This window comes from Cebus imitator, unplaced genomic scaffold, assembly GCF_001604975.1.
Source record: "Cebus imitator isolate Cc_AM_T3 unplaced genomic scaffold, Cebus_imitator-1.0 Scaffold13, whole genome shotgun sequence".
Taxonomy (NCBI): Eukaryota; Metazoa; Chordata; class Mammalia; order Primates; family Cebidae; genus Cebus; species Cebus imitator.
The window spans coordinates 12,348,060-12,364,057 of NW_016107328.1; the positions used below are offsets into that span (position 1 = coordinate 12,348,060).

The window sequence follows — 15,998 nt, forward strand, 5'->3', positions numbered from 1 at the left end:
AGAGAGAGAGAGAGAGAGAGGGAGGGAGGGAGGGAGGGAAGGAAGGAAGAGAAAAGAAAAGATAAGAGAAGTGAAGAGATGAGAGATGAGACAAATATTTTCCTCTCCATGCACAGTGAAGTTTAGCTCAAGGGGCTGCTGAGGAAAAGGATGTATTCTTATTTAAACATTATAAAAATGGAAAGCAATTAAGTGACAAGTGTTTGAGTTACACATGCGATCATGATATGCTTTTATTTTTGAGAAAGGGTCTTGCTCTGTCACCCGTGCTGGAGTGCAGTGACATGAACATAGCTCACTGCAACGTCGACCTCCTGGGCTCAAGTGATCCTCCCACCTCAGCCTCCCAAGTAACTGGGACCACAGGCAGGCACCACCATGCCTGGCTAATTTTTACATTTTTTGTAGAGATGGGGTCTCCCTGTGTTGTCCCTGACAACTGGGAGTTTCTCCAAACCAGGAAGATGGAAGTAAAGGACAAGGACAGAGAGAAGGAGGGAGTAGAGGTAGCGAGAAAAAAGCAGGTCTCAGGCTGGACCAGAACATGGTGGCTAATGCTCTTTGAGTCACTGATATTCTCAGAAATAGGAGGCAGGAAAGTGACATTTATTAAAATAGGAGTTAGGCACAGGTAGTTCACAAGGCACTCCTGGGTGGCAAGTCACTGTCCGCACCTTCACTTTATAGATGGGAGACAGAACCAAGGGTTGAGACTCAGTGCCCTTTAGCACAGGGTGAGGCAGTAATTCCAGTAGAGATGAGGCCAGCATGGCCCTTGGTCTCATCTTTCTCCTTACCACTGCCCTTCCTGCAATGCTTAGTACCATGCCATTCCCAACTAGATTGTGACTGGGGATGACACCTGCAAGACAGCAAAGCTGAGAACTCCAGGGCTTTTTGCTTTCCCTCTCACTGTGGTCATCTGTACATACTTAACATTTCAAAGGGCTAAACATGCCTCCTGGCGGAACAGGGTTCAGATTCCATGTGAAACAGGTAGCAGTGAGCTCCATAGTTCAGTCTGGATAACCTCACAGAGAAAACGTTTTTTTCTTCTTTTTCCTCTGAGAACTTGGCTATTTTGCAACCTATGACATAGTTGACTAAACAATAAATAGGGAGACTTATCACAGAAGCATCCCAGAGTACACAGCCAACAGGAATTTCTCTTGTAAAGGAGGTCCCTAAGCAGAAAGCTCTCTGAGAAAGAATGACGTCAGCAGGCCCAGAGAGGACACATTACAGAGCCAACCCATTAGTCATCAGCCAAAGGAGAAGGGAAAGCAATGCAAGGGACTGGGCCATTTCAATGACTGCCCTACTGAGAGGCTCAAATCCAGCAGGGGAATGGGGCTGCTTGCTGCCTTCCCATCAGCATGGCAAATGTGGTAGTATGCTGGGAAGAACAAAGGGTAGGGCTCTATTCTAGCTTTGCCACTAATTAGCTGTGTGACCTTGGGCAGTTAATTTATAATGTAAATCTCATCATCAGTAAAAAGAAAAAGTCAGTAAAAATGAGTTCCTCATTCTAGCCCCATGGGGAAATGTGTGCCACTGTCAAAGTCAGCCCTGATCCACAGCACTAGCAAAGTAAATCAAGGAAGTTGGGCTAAGGACAAATAAAAATATTGACCTACATGCCTATATTACATTTCTTTTCTCTTTCTGAGACAGAGTCTCGCTTTGTCACTCAGGTTGGAGTGCAGTGGCACAATCTTGGCTCACTCCAACCTCTGCCTCCTGGGTTCAAGTGATTCTCCTGTCTCAGCCTCCTGAGTATCTGAGATTACAGGCACCTGCCACCACACCCAGCTAGTTTTTATATTTTTAGTAGAGACAGGGTTTCACTATTTTGGCCAGGCTGGTCTCAAACTCCTGACCTCAGGTGATCTACCTGCCTCAGCCTCCCAAAGTGCTGGGATTACAGGCATGAGCCACTGCTCCCGGCCTCAATATTATATTTCTGTCAGCTTCCCCCTGCCATCAAGTACAACTTGTTTTAGCTCTGGATAGTTACTTTAAGAACAAAAGAAAATGAACATTATGAAATGAAATAATCACAAACCAATTTTAATTTTTTTCTCTGAAAACTCTCAGGTTTTCAAAGTCATTTTAAGAAAAAAACTGATGATTTTTTTTTTTTTTTTTTGAAACAGGGTCTCACTCTGTTGCCTAGGCTGGAGTGCAGTGGTGGGAACATGGCTCACTGCAGCCTTGACCTCCTAGGTTCAAGCAATCCCTCAGCCTCAGCCTCCTGAGTAACTGGGACCACAGGTATACACTAATTTTGAAATTTTTTTGTAGAGACTGGGTCCTGCTGTGTTTCTCAGGCTGTTCTCCTGGGCTCAAGAGATCCTCCTGCCTCAGCCTCCCAAAGTACTGGGATTACAGGTGTGAGCCTCCACACCCAGCCAAAATCGAGGTATTTTAGCTTTTAGCAGGAATATTACCTATCCTTACTTAAAAGTCATTCTCTCAGGGACCTCAAGAATTAATTATTTACCCTGAATTCTCATTTTCTCAGATATGGAGAAATGGTACTACCCATCGGAATACAAGTGAGGGGCAGTGGGTCAACCTTCTGTGGACGGGGCCAGGCTGGGACCCTCTTTTGCAGCTACAAAAGCATTTATTGGCAGAGGTGAGTTTATTCAGCCAATGTGCAAATGATTCAAGTTTTAGCATTCATACCCAAGTAGCCTCAATTAGAACCACATGCAGTAGTTTTTTTGATATATCCTGAGACAATTTAACTATGATTCTGGCAATCATTAGTTTTATCTGTGCCATATTAGGACAGCAATTAATGCAAAGTACATACAAAGTAACTGAGGGGATAGTGGCTCTCCTAACCTCCAGATGAGGTTTCAAAGCAAAATTCATTATACTCACGACCAAAGGCCTTTGAAAATGTTGCAGCATACAAAGTAGTGTTAAGAAGACACCCTCTGTTTCAAAGCTTAGCGACTAGTTTAAAAAAATGGTTCCAAGCCAGGTACAGTGATGCATGCCTGTAGTTTCAGCTACTTGGGGGGCTCAGGCAGAAGGAGGACTTGAGCCCAGAAGTTCAAGTCCAGCCTGCGCAACATAGCAACACCCTGTCTCTAAAAAAATTTGTTTAATGAAAAACTAAATGGTTCTGAAAGGAGCATTTTAAATCACCTTTCTTTCTTCTTTTTTATAATGGTGTCTTGCTATGTTGCCCAGGTTGGCCTCAAATTCCTGGGCTAAAGTGATCCTCCTGCCTCAGCCTCCTAAGTAGCTGGGACTATAGGTACTGTCATTATGCCTGGCATCACTTTTTAATATCAGCTTTCCAATATTTTGTAATATGTCAAAATCTGAGACTTTTGATAGACCTTTAGTATGTTTAGATATGAGGTCCTACATATATTATTCTAGTTTCTTCTAATTATGAATTGTGAGAATTTCTCTAAAAGGACAGAAGGGGAAGGTGCCTCACCTTGATAATCTTTTCCACACCAGAAGAGCAGATCATGTAGGTATGTGGATTAAATCGGACCTGGTTAACAATAGATCGATGCCCTTTCAGCACCATGAAGGCTCCGTTGACCACCCTACCAATGCCACCTGGGAAAACAGAAGGAAACAAAAATCAAATGATGAAAAGGATGAAAGTAAATAGGTTCCAGTAATGGCAAAGAAACAGCTCTGAATTGGAGCTAAGATTTTATTAACTATACCACCAGCAGAATGCTTAATCTTACAGATAAGTTGCTATGGAAAGAGAGAAGATGAAGCACCTCTCAGCATATGTGCTCTTATGAAGAGCCTTTATTTAGCCTTTAAGCATTGCCCACACCCACCCACTTCAATTCCATTGTCAATGAAACTAAAGCCACTTAAAACATTTCTCAAATTTTTGATCCCCAAGATAGAATCCAAGTGTTACCTTAGAAAAGGCTAATCATGAGCAAAATGAGACTGAACTGCTTGGGAATAGTTAAGCAGTTGAACCAGGGACATGCAGAACCAGAAGCATATAATGACTTAAATGTACAAAAAACATCTCTAATCCATTTGCCCTCAGTTTCTATGATGAATACAGCAAACAAAAAAACCAAAAACAAAACAAAACAAAAAACTCCACAAAATCCAAAACCACAGGGGGAATAATAGAGAGAATACTTCTCTGCCCGCTGCCCCAATAGCAGGGAGAACTAAGGATAAAGAAAGAAAGATTTGGATTACATTCTTAATAAGCAGGGTCCAAGTATTGAGAATTATAATTAGAGAGTGGGCCTTAAAGATACTACATATAGATGAAAGTCAAGAGGACATGGATAGCAAGGTCTATTTTAAGGACCATCCTGTAGGCTTCCTTCTTCAGTGACTGAGAAAAGTGCCAGAGGCCTGGAACTTATAACATAGATAAAGATGTTATCATTTATGAACTCGGGATAAATTCAAAGGTTCTGTTTCACTGGTAATGGTATCATACCCATCCAGCACACGTGTACATAAGTTCTGATCAAGTTCCTTCCGAGCAATCAGACAACTCAGTACACACAGAGAAACGTGTGCCCTTGGCTAACTGGCAAAATGTGATGCATCCAGACACAAACAAATGAGCGTTCATTTATCTACTCAAGGGACTCCCTCTTAGTCCCTACCAGGAGCATGGCGCCACTAGTCACAAAGTATTGTTAGACAGTCTCTGCTCCAAGTGCTTCCCTCCACTCACAACTCCACCTTATTCAAACATTCATTCCAAATATTTCTCAAAGTCTGTGTTTGGAGGGAAAATGACTAGAACAATGTCCCTTCCCTAGAAATAACATGGCTCTAGGGGTATCTTCTACTTTTGGCCCCCTAACACAACTCTTCTTTTGTCTCATGGAAGAGATATGTACTTATTACCATGTACATATCTTTTTTTATGACAGCAAAAGGTTCCAGACTGCACCCATCTGCTCACACAGTCAGCTTTAGGTGCTCAATCTATTTTGTGGGTGACAAAATTTTTCTCCATGTTTGACATTAGTAATATTTGAATTGTCCAGGATGGAAAATATATTTATCACATTCATATCTCAGCCCAACATCAAGTTTGCTAATAAACCATAAAGGAAAAGAGAGGGACCAGGACACAGGACTAGTGGATTTTTCATGGAGAAAGAGGATGAGGAAAGGTCAGGCACTGATGTAGACTGCCACGGTGGGAACCCCTAGGCAGTCTGAGTGCACTGGGTTCTAAGGTGGGATGAAAGGGAAGATGGGTCTAGTCAAAATGAAAATAAACTAGAGACAATTGGGGAAGAGGGATAAATAGGAATCTAAAGAATCCAAAATAGTTGTCTGAGAGATTCTACCATCCCCCAAAAGTTCCTTTGGGTTTATTTCTTTTCTAGGTAAGGTTAATTATGACAAGTTGCATTCCTGCTCATGGGTCTCCTCTGAATTTTACTTTTTTAACGCCTGACTTCTGCCTCTACTCCCGCTAGGGTGGTTAGCAAAGAAACTTTGATTTAAATCTAGTAACAGTCTCTTGTTTAATCCTTCTGCCTCAAAAAAAGGGAGGTGGGGGATTTAAGTGACTTGTCCCAAGTCATAAGCTAGAAAATGGCAGAACTAAGATTTGAACCAGAATCTTGCTTTCCACCATATCAGCTGCCTTTGGAAGATGGAAGAGTTTGAATAGGAATGGAGTCAGAAGCTTACATTCAGAAGATTTAAATTTCTAAATCTTTCTGGCAGTTATCAGATAGGCTGTTTTTCTTCTGAAGTCCTAAATTAAAAGGAGGGGCACTGTATTCAACGGTACCCCGAGCACAAGCTCTATAGCTTTATCATAAGACATTTCATCACATCGCTGACATTGAGTACACGATGAGAGTAGAACTGGATCTGTCTTACTTACTCTTGCATAACTAGAACCTGAAGTGCAGTGTCCAAAGTCCACCAGGTGCATAAATACTTGCTGAATGCATAAGTGTTTGAAAAGAGAGGAATTTTAGAACAAGTATGTCAAAAGAGGACAGATGGAAGGTCTCATAATAATCAGCTATCATAGAACTAAATTATATCAACCAAACCAAACTTTCTGACTTGGAACACAATTACAATAACTTTCAGATCTAAAGAATAACTGAAAGGTATCAATGCCTGAAAAACTGCATTGCTCTTTCATGCAATCTGACCTCATCTGATTTCTTTTTTTTTTTTTTTGAGAAAGAGTCTCACTCTGTCACCCAGGCTGGAGTGCAGTGATGCAATCTCAGCTCACTGTAACCTCCGCCTCCTGGGTACAAGCAATTCTCTGCCTCAGTCTCCTGAGTTGCTGAGATTACAGGTGCCCACCACTATGCCCCGCTAATTTTTGTATTTTTAGTAGAGACGGGGTTTCACCATCTTGGCCAGGCTCGTCTTGAACTTCTGACCTTGTGATCCACCCGCCTCGGCCTCCCAAAGTGCTGGGATTACAGGCGTGAGCCACTGCGCCCGGCCCTGATCTCTCTTCTTGGTAGCAATTTTAACACGAAGTCTTTTTTTTCCTTCTTTCCACCCATGCTGGTACCTAGGAAATCTGAAAAAGAAGAGGAAATCAATAAACCCAGAGACTGAGGTGAAAACAGGTACAGGCAGAATTATGGTGAACGTTTGTTTAAGGTAACCAAGACTGTAAAATCATAGCAATAAATGGCTTCAGAGAGGTTCTTTATAGTTTCTTTCCTGGTTCGCAGGTTTCAGGTGATTGAATACAGCTGCTACTCTACAGTTTATATAGAATAATTTTTTTTTTGAGATTATTAGTCCTGGAAATCTGTATAAGCCAGACAGCTTCTCCTGTAATGTGAAATAGCTAAAGTCAAAATGCCAATATCAGAAAGAATAGAGAGACTCCTTTCTTCTGTCATCTAGCCAGACTGTGCCGGTCAATAGCAGGGTCAAATTGGAAGGAGTTTGGAAGGGCATATTTTTATCCAAGAACTATATAAACCACATAATATCCCTTCAGGGTCATCTCTAAGACTGTGGGTAAGGACTCAGGTAAGAATCAACCTCAGCCCCTGATTGCTGAACGGTGTCCTGACTGAATCACTAACAATGGGTACCAATAAATAAAATACAGCATACCCAGGAAAAAGGATTTGACTCATTCCTGAGCTGCCATTTGTTCATGAAATTCTGTATAAACCAACAGTCATTTCTCTGGGCCATCTGCTATGGCTGGCTTAGCCAAATGTGCTGACACTCTTTTTTTTTTTTTTTTTTGAGATGGAGTCTTTCTCTGCCACCCAGGCTGGGGTACAGTGGTCCGATCTCAGCTCACTGCAACCTCCACCTCCCGGGTTCAAGTGATTCTCCTAACTCAGCCTCCTGAGTAGCTGGGATTACAGGTGCGTGCCACCATCTAATTGTTTTGCATTTTTACTATTTTTTTTGTGTGTGTGTATTTTTAGCAGAGACAGGGTTTCACCATGTTGGTCAGGTTGGTCATGAACTCCTGACCTTGTGATCCACCTGCCTCGGCCTCCCAAAGTGCTGGGAGTACAGGTGTGAGCCGCTGTGCCCAGCCAGCTGACAATCCTTTTTAAGTTTAGTTGTAAGTTGAGGCCAAAGTCCTCATATATTAATCTTTCTTTGATTTAGAAGAGATGGTAGGGGGGTGGGGAAGACTATAACCTTATCTATTGCAAGATCTCAGAGAAGAAAATGAGAACAAAGTATCTCACAGAATTTCAGTATCAGTGATCCACTTACTACCTTAGAGGACCCAAGGATCCCAGAAGAAAACACCTTGCTCAAAATTCAGATAAAGATCTTTCTAAATGCCAAGGCCAAATGTCACCCTAGAGAAGACAAAGGGAAATGTATATGTCCTAATTTCCCTCCCTTCTCTACCCACTTTCATAACATTCAGTCAGGGTTTATTGCATCATGCCTTTGAAGAGTCAGAATACTATTCCCATTTCTAGCCAGTATCAGTTGCTTTTGTTTAGTGTCAAGTTCATTTGCTTCATGAAGCCCTCCAAGAATGAGTATGTTTTTGACTCAAAAGCTGAAAGCAATGTGGTCAAGATTTCTTGATGTGCAACTTATCAATCATGCTGAGAAGTTGTCTTCAATGGCACTTTGGGCTATAAAAGAGACCACTTAAGTATTCTGTACTGAAATCAATCCCAAATGCAAAACACCAGGATTAATTTTCTTGCCAGAGTCTTTGGAGTTTTTGCCTGTTCCTTGCAACCCATTACGGTCATGTGCTGCATATGACGTTTCAGTCAATGACAGTGGTCCCATAAGATTATAATACTGTATTTTGGCCAGGAGCAGTGGCTCACACCTGTAATCCCAGCACTTTGGGAGGCCAAAGTGGGCAGATCACATGAGGCCAGGAGTTTGAGCCTGGTCAACATGGCGAAACCCTGTCTTTATTAAATATACAAAAATTATCCAGGCATGGTGATGCATGTCTGTAATCCCAGCTGCTTGGGAGGCAGAGGCATGAGAATCACTTGAATCTGGGAGATAGAGGCTGCAGTGAGGTTAGATCACACCACTGTTCCTGCCTAGGTGACAGAGTGAGACTGTTTCAAAAAAAAACAAAAACAAAAAAAAACCACCCTGTATTTTCACAGTGTCTTTTTTACATTTAGCTACACAAACACTCACCATTGTGTTCAGTATTCAGTACAGTCACATGCTACGCATGCACACCTCCTCTTGCCTCACCACTGACTTCATCTTCCACTATTATCCCATTTCCCACTCTACCTTAACACCCTGACTTCCTTGCTATTTACCAAATACGCCAGGTACACTCTTACTTCGGGATTTTCATGCTGGCTCTCCCCGAAATGGTCTTCCACCAAATTTCTGCATGGCTAGCCCCTCAAGCACTTTGAGGTTTTTACTCAGATATGACCTCCTCAATAAGGCCTAGACTCAACATTCTGTGTACAACTGCAGTCCCCTGGGCCCCACAATACCACTTCCTATCTTCCTTACTCTGTTCTACTTTTTCTACAGCACTTCTAACCTTTTAAACATACTACATAATTTACTATGTTTATTGTTCATTGTTTCCCCTACTAGAACGTAAGCTCCATGATAGCAGGGGTTCTGTCTCCACTGTATCCCAAGTCTCTAGAACTGTGCCTAGCACATAGTAAGGTTTTTAATAAATATATGATGAATTAATGAAAACATGTGAGTGTATTAGATGGTGGAGCACAAGTATGCAGGAAAAAAAATCTCCACTTATAGGTTCTATCACTGAATACGTGTTTCTTTTTTTCCATCTTCCTGCAGCCAATTTCATATCTTTTTTTTTTTTTTGAGACAGAGTCTCACTCTGTTGCCCAGGCTGGAGTGCAGTAGCACGATTTCGGCTCACTGAAACCCCCACCTCCCAGGCTCAAGCAATCCTCCTATCTCAGCCTACCTAGTAGCTGGGACTAAAGGCACATGGTACCATGCATGGCTAATTTTTTGTACAGATGGGGTTTCACTGTGTTGCCCAGGCTGGTCTCAAATTCTTGGGCTCAAGCAATCCTCCTGCTTTGGCCTCCCAAAGTGCTGGGATTACAGGTGTGAGCCACCTAATCTGGCCCAGATATTCTTTTTTTATTTTTATTTTTATTTTTGAGACAGAGTCTCGCTTTGTCACCAGGCTGGAGTGCAGTGGCGTGATCGCGGCTCACTGCAACTTCCGCCTCTCAGGTTCAAGTGATTCTCCTGCCTCAGCCTCCTGAGTAGCTGGGACTACATGTGTGCACCACCACATCCAGCTAATTTTTGTATTTTTAGTAGAGACGAGGTTCTACCATGTTGGCCAGGATGGTGTCAATCTCCTGACCTTGTGATCTGCCCACCTTGGCCTCCCAAAATGTTGGGATTACAGGCATTAGCCACCATGCCCAGTCCAGATATTCTTTTATAACATTTTTACTATAATGTAGTAAGTAGAAACAGAGAAATAATGGGGTTGAAATCCTACCTATCCTTCAGGGTCCTCTGAAATGCTAATTGCATGACAACTTTACCAGTCTCCTCAAATCTCTTCAAGACCTCCTTAATTACCTTTTTTATGGGCCTCAAAAGCCACTTTTACCTTGAGTGCAAGGGCCTGTGTGTGTGCTCATGCACATCCTTTTTGTCATCTCTGTCATACAGGAAGCTCTTTGAAGGCAAAACAGTGTTCATTTTTCAGTGGCCCTTAGAGCTTTACATGATGTCTTATCTAATGATACTCAATAAGTGAACAAATTGAAGTTAAAGCCCTCATCATATTCTCTGGAATGAAATTGAAGCTTAAAGCTATCTGTTAAAATGAGGTTTGGTAAGTAGCTTTAAGACAATTTGACTCCACTGGTAGAATTAAGAGTTTACTGCAAGGGCCGGATGTGAGGGCTCACACCTGTAATCCCAGTACTTTGGGAGGCCAAGGCGGGTGGATTACCTGAGGTTGGGAGTTCAAGACAAGCCTGACCAACATGAAGAAACCCCATTTCTACTAAATATACAAAATTAGCCAGGTGTGATGGCACAAGCCTGTAATCCCAGCTGCTCGGGAGGCTGAGACAGAACTGCTTGAAACTGGGACTGTGGTGAGCCGAGATCACGCCACTGAACTCCAGCCTGGGCAACAAGAGCGAAACTCCATCTCAAAAAGAAAAAAAAAAAAAAAAAGAGTTTACTGCAAGGCAAGAGACTACTTCTTTTCCTGGTACATCTAAAAAATATATCCAAGCCTCTTAACATTTCAAAAAGGCCCAAGTGAACAGTCGCAGGGTCTTTAAGTTTCAAACCATAAAAAGAAGGATAATCAAAGATACTGACAATACAGACAGAATGGTGACTGCCTCCTGGAGACCACATAACTACTTAAGAGCTGAGAAAAGCCAGATGGGCACAGCCAATTCTGTCAGTACAGCTCAAAGAGCTCCAGAGGCATCAATGCTTAGTTGCACAGAAAAGTCAGTTATACTGAGTTCTTCTTTCATCATAAGTGCCTCACATTTGTTTATAACCAACTACTTGCAAACAATTAAAAACAGCTGTTTTTTCCAAGTCCATGGGAAGAAAAAGCAGATTCCTAGGCCTAAGTGACTGAGAGCAAATACATGTCTAGAAAAAGAAGACAGACAGAGCACACAGACATATGCAGGCCCATAAAAATGCATTTACAGCTGTTTCCAGCCTACTTCATCAGCCTACTGCCAGTGGGGGTGGCTGCAGTGAGTTGGCAGTAAAAATACATGTTTTTCCCTTCCATTCAGGGAAAAAATTGTCACATAAGATAACCCTCTTGAACTACTGATGAGTCAAGGCCAGCTTTCACTCAAGAACAACTCAGTCAGCCATTCCAGGAGGGTAGCAAGGAAGGACAATGTCTTGATCTCTAAGGATATATTAAAAGGTGAGTTTAAAAAGGGAGAAGGCTTTCTTTTTCTTCTCTTGTGGACACGGAGTCTCATTCTGTTGCTGAAGTGTGTAGCCTCAAACTCCTGGGTTCTAAGCAGTACTCCTGCCTCAGCCTCCTGAGTAAGTGGGACTATAGACATATGCTACCATGCCCAGTTTCCTTTCCTTCTTCCCTTCCCCTTCCCCTGTTTCTTTTCTTTTCCTTCTCTTTCTTTCCTTCTTTCTCTCTTTCTTTCTTTTTCTTTTCTTTTCTCTTTCTTTCTTTCTACACAGTCTTGCAGTGTTGCTCAGGCTGGCCAATTGATATTCCTGCCTCAGCATTCCAAAGTGCTGGGATTACAGGTATGAGCCATTGTGCCCAGCAATAGTTACTTCAAAAACATTTTTCTGTGAAGACAGGGTCCCTTTATGTTGCTCTTGGTGGTCTCAAACTCCTGAGGCATCAAGCGATCCTTCCATCTCAGCCTCCCAATGTGCTGGGATTATAGGCATGTGCTACTTTGCCCAGCCAGGAAGACTTTCTTAATGAGGAGTAACAGTCATTGAGTAGCTACTAAGTACTCTCACAATAATCCTAAGAAGGTATTATTGTTGTTGGTGGTGTTATTATCCTTATTTCACAGGCGTTTGGTAAGATTAGGACGTTTTTCCAAAGCCCCTAGTTGGAAGATAAATAGATCAGGATTTTATTTATTTTTTTTGGAGTCTCTCTCTGTTGCCCAGCCTGGATTGCAGTGGTGCAATCTTGGCTCACTGCAACCTCCGCCTCCAGGATTCAAGGGATTTCCTTGCCTCAGCCTCCTGAGTACCTGGGACTATGGGCACATACCACTGTACCCGGCTAATTTTTTGTATTTTTAGTAGAGACAGGTTTCAGCATGTTGATCAGGATGGTCCTGATCTCCTGACCTCATGATCTGCCTGTCTCGGCCTCCCAAAGTGCTAGGATTACAGGTGTGAGCCGCTACACCAGGCCTGGATCAGGAATTTAAAGCCAGTCCTAACAACTCTATCATATTACGCTTCTTTCCATAAATAAGAAGGTCTTAAAGTAACATGTAGCTCAGGAAAAGCAACTCAACCTATGAAAACCCTAAAGCCATTTCTAACAAGAATTTGGGGAAAGAGAAGGGAAAGGTAATATAAATATTTTCAATAGACACCTACCAACCTTCCCCACACATTGCCAAATCCATTACTTCCATACTTAACTTACTGGGGAGAAAATGCTTTGGAAATGATGGATCTACACTGATCTTACCATACATAGCAGTAATAATGTCTTCCATTTGAATACACATTGCTTTCAGAAAGCTTCCAAGATTATTAAATCATCGCACAATATAAGACAGGGGTGGAGGATATTCGACATAAGAAACTGAGGCTCAGACAAATCACTATTATGTAACTTGCTTAGAATCGTGTAGTGGTAGTTAAATTCAAGTTAGGGGATTGGAATCCAGGTATGATTTTAAGTCTAATGCTCCTTTCAATATGTAACTCTGGCTCTATATGTAACTGCGGCTCTATATGCAACTACTGGTCTATTTGTTTTATTTTCAGAATTACCATATAAAAACAGATGCCCTTCCTATCTTCTTTAGAAATGTAAGACATACTCTGATGAACGTTTTCTTTGCCACAGCAAAATTCTCAGTTCTAGTTCTATTCCTTCCTCTAATTTTTATTTTTGTTTTTTATTTATTTTTATTTTCTGAGACGGAGTCTCCTCTGTTGCCTGGGCTGGAGTGCAGAGGTGCAATCTCAGCTCATTGCAACCTCTGCCTCCCAGGTTGAAGTGATTCTCCTGCCTCAGCCGCCCGAGTAGCTCGGATGATGGGTGTGCACCACCGTGCCCAGCTAATTTTAATTTTTAGTAAAGACAGTGTTTCACTATGTTGGCCAGGTTGGTCTCGAACTCCTGACCTCAAGTGATCCACCCTGCTCAGCCTCCCAAAATGCTGGGATTACAGGCATGAACCACTGCACCCGGCTTCTTCCTCTAATTTTAAAGGGATTTTTAGAATAAGTTATTTGAAATCAACTAAAAAATTGGACCTGATCTTCCTTGGTAGCAAGTTTTATAGTGGATATAGGTCTTACATCTTGAAATGATCTCCTCAGCCCACTAGGAAGTCCTATTGGAAAGACTTATGTAGTACTGTTTATACAGTAAATAAATTTCATCTCTTTGGAGTTTGTGTAACAAAAAAACAAAGACTGAATAACAGCCTTCCTGAGCAGGAGTGTGCAGAAGAAAAAGATGGCCCTGACTTTGGCTCACGCTCAGGACTGCTCTTCATCTCATTCTCTCAGCACTCGGCAGGCATGTGAAACACACAGCAGGCATCAAGTAAATGTTGACTGCTTATCATCTAGACTCCAGTTCTGATTATGCCATTAGGTGTACAACAGCAAGTCAGCTTTCCTTTACTAGCCTGCCTTAGAATCATATATTCAATAGGTACAGAGAGAGAGAGAGTGTGTGTGTATGTGTGTGTGTGTGTGTGTGTGTGTGTGTGTGTGTGTGNTGTGTGTGTGTGTGTGTGTGTGTGTGTGTGTGTGTGTGTGTGTGTGTGCATGAGAGAGAGAGAGAGAGAGAGAGAGAATGCATACACACTTATCCCTGGCCCGTGATTATTTAAGTCAAAGAGACATTAGGTTGGATTAAGAGTTTCCCGAGAAGATTTTTCTCATCTAAGCATTAAGAGTTAGAACTCAACAGATACAAACAGCCCACAGATATCCTGTTAGGCTTGCTGAACCTTGCTAAATATTTTCTATAACTATGCATTACTTGCCAACATTTAAAAATTGAGGTATTACATATAAAAAGGACAGGTACCAAGTATTCCTGAAGCCAGGTTGAAGAGCAGGGCTGAAAACAGGAGGAGTTGAAACCATATATAAAGCATGGTTAATACTCTTACCCTGAGTCCACATGGCCAGAAAACTATCCTTTCTCCACGTAAGTAGAGGTCTAGGGGTTATCAGTTGACACCGACCCAAAGAAGTTTTACAATGGGGACACAAGGCATAGCTGGGGATGGGATTAAACAAAATTCTTCATATAGATCTATAAGACCCACAGCCCTATTTCCCTATTTGGCTCTTAGAGCCACAGTTTAATTACCAGGCAAATACTCTCTAGAGAGGAGAGTGAAGTTTCCTCTTTTGGGAAGTTGACTGATTTCAATAGTAGAAAGTCAACAGAGAATGTCTAATACTGAAAATCAAAAAATATTATGAGCATGTTATAGGCAGAGGTAGAGAAAGGGACTGTTGTGCTTTTAAAAAATAAGCTTTTTAATATTATTTGATTTAAAAATTATATAGTTTATTGCTTTGACAAAAAGAAATACTTAATTACAAAAATAGTAGAGGTAATAAAAAAAACAAGAAGGAAGAATAGAATGAAAAACAGAAGATTCATGAATAAGAAAAAATAAAAGAGGCCAGGCACAGTGATACATATCTACAGTCCCAGATACTCAGGAGGCTCAGGCAGGAGGATCACTTCAGCCTAGGAGCTCAAGGCTGTATGTAGTATGCCATATTGTAGTGGATATGCATATTGTGCCTGTGAATAGCCACTGCCCTCCAGCCTGGGCAACATAGCAAGACCCTGACTTTAAAAAAAAGAGAGAGAAAAGAAAAAATATGTGCATGGGATCTGTCAGAATAGTGGCAGAAAGGCTGAATCCCCAAATTAAACAAGATTTGCTAAAAATAATCTAAAAAGGTACTTTAGTTACATAGAGCAAGATGATGATCAAAGGGACAGACTTACAGTGATTGATGATGTAATGCTGAAGAGTAACACAGAGAAAACAAACCCTCAATTATGGTTAGTGAATCCAACAACAAGGAGAGTCATAAAGTTCTGTCCTTGTGCACTAAGAAGCCCAAGTACCAAGTAAAGGCTAGGGATGCAGAACCAACCACAACCCATGTGGAAAGTATTAACAGAGCACGGGTTCTGTGGCCTCTAAAAAAACCCTTATGTGACACTGGATGTAAAGCAGCCAAAGATTTTTATCTGGCCTGGTCAGACCAAATCTGCTAGATGTATTCAGTTAATCCATAAACAGAGGTAGAACAAATTCAGCAGAGAAAATCAGTATGGCAGAGGAACTGACATAATTTTTTTAGGAACTACTAAATAAACTTAGGGGTACTATCTCTGGAGAACACCTAGAAGGTGACATGAGAACTTCCTTATAAGAAAGGAAAGGGACACTAGGAATGCATGTGCACAGAGAACAGTGAGAAGGTGGCCAAGGAGAGAGACGTTGAGAGAAACCAAACCTGCCAGCACATTAATCTTGGACTTCTTGCCTCCAGAACAGTGAGAAAATTAATTTCTGTTGTTTAAGCCACCCAGTCTGCGACACTTTGTTACTGCAGCTCTGGCAGACTAGATGGTCCATATCCTAAATCAGTAAAGAAAGCAGCAGGGGGCTGGGCACAGTGGCTCATGCCTATAATCCCAGCACTTTGGGAGGCCAACGTGGGACAACCACTTGAGCCCAGAGTTTGAGGCTACAGTAAACCAAGCTCATGCCGCTCCACCCTCGCCTGGATAAGAGAATGAGACCCTGTCTCTT

The 15,998-nt window shown here is 41.9% G+C and overlaps 1 protein-coding gene across 1 annotated transcript in view; it reads right to left on the reverse strand.

Moving 5' to 3' along the window:
* The window catches only part of LOC119467327 (DDB1- and CUL4-associated factor 5), a gene marked incomplete at its 3' end in the record, with an annotated part of 34,192 nt that overhangs the window by 4,505 nt on the left and 13,689 nt on the right, over positions 1-15,998 (reverse strand). The window contains exon 3 of the mRNA XM_037728786.1: positions 3,464-3,591. Coding sequence (XP_037584714.1) covers positions 3,464-3,591 — 128 coding nt within the window. The remainder of the gene's footprint in view (positions 1-3,463; positions 3,592-15,998) is intronic.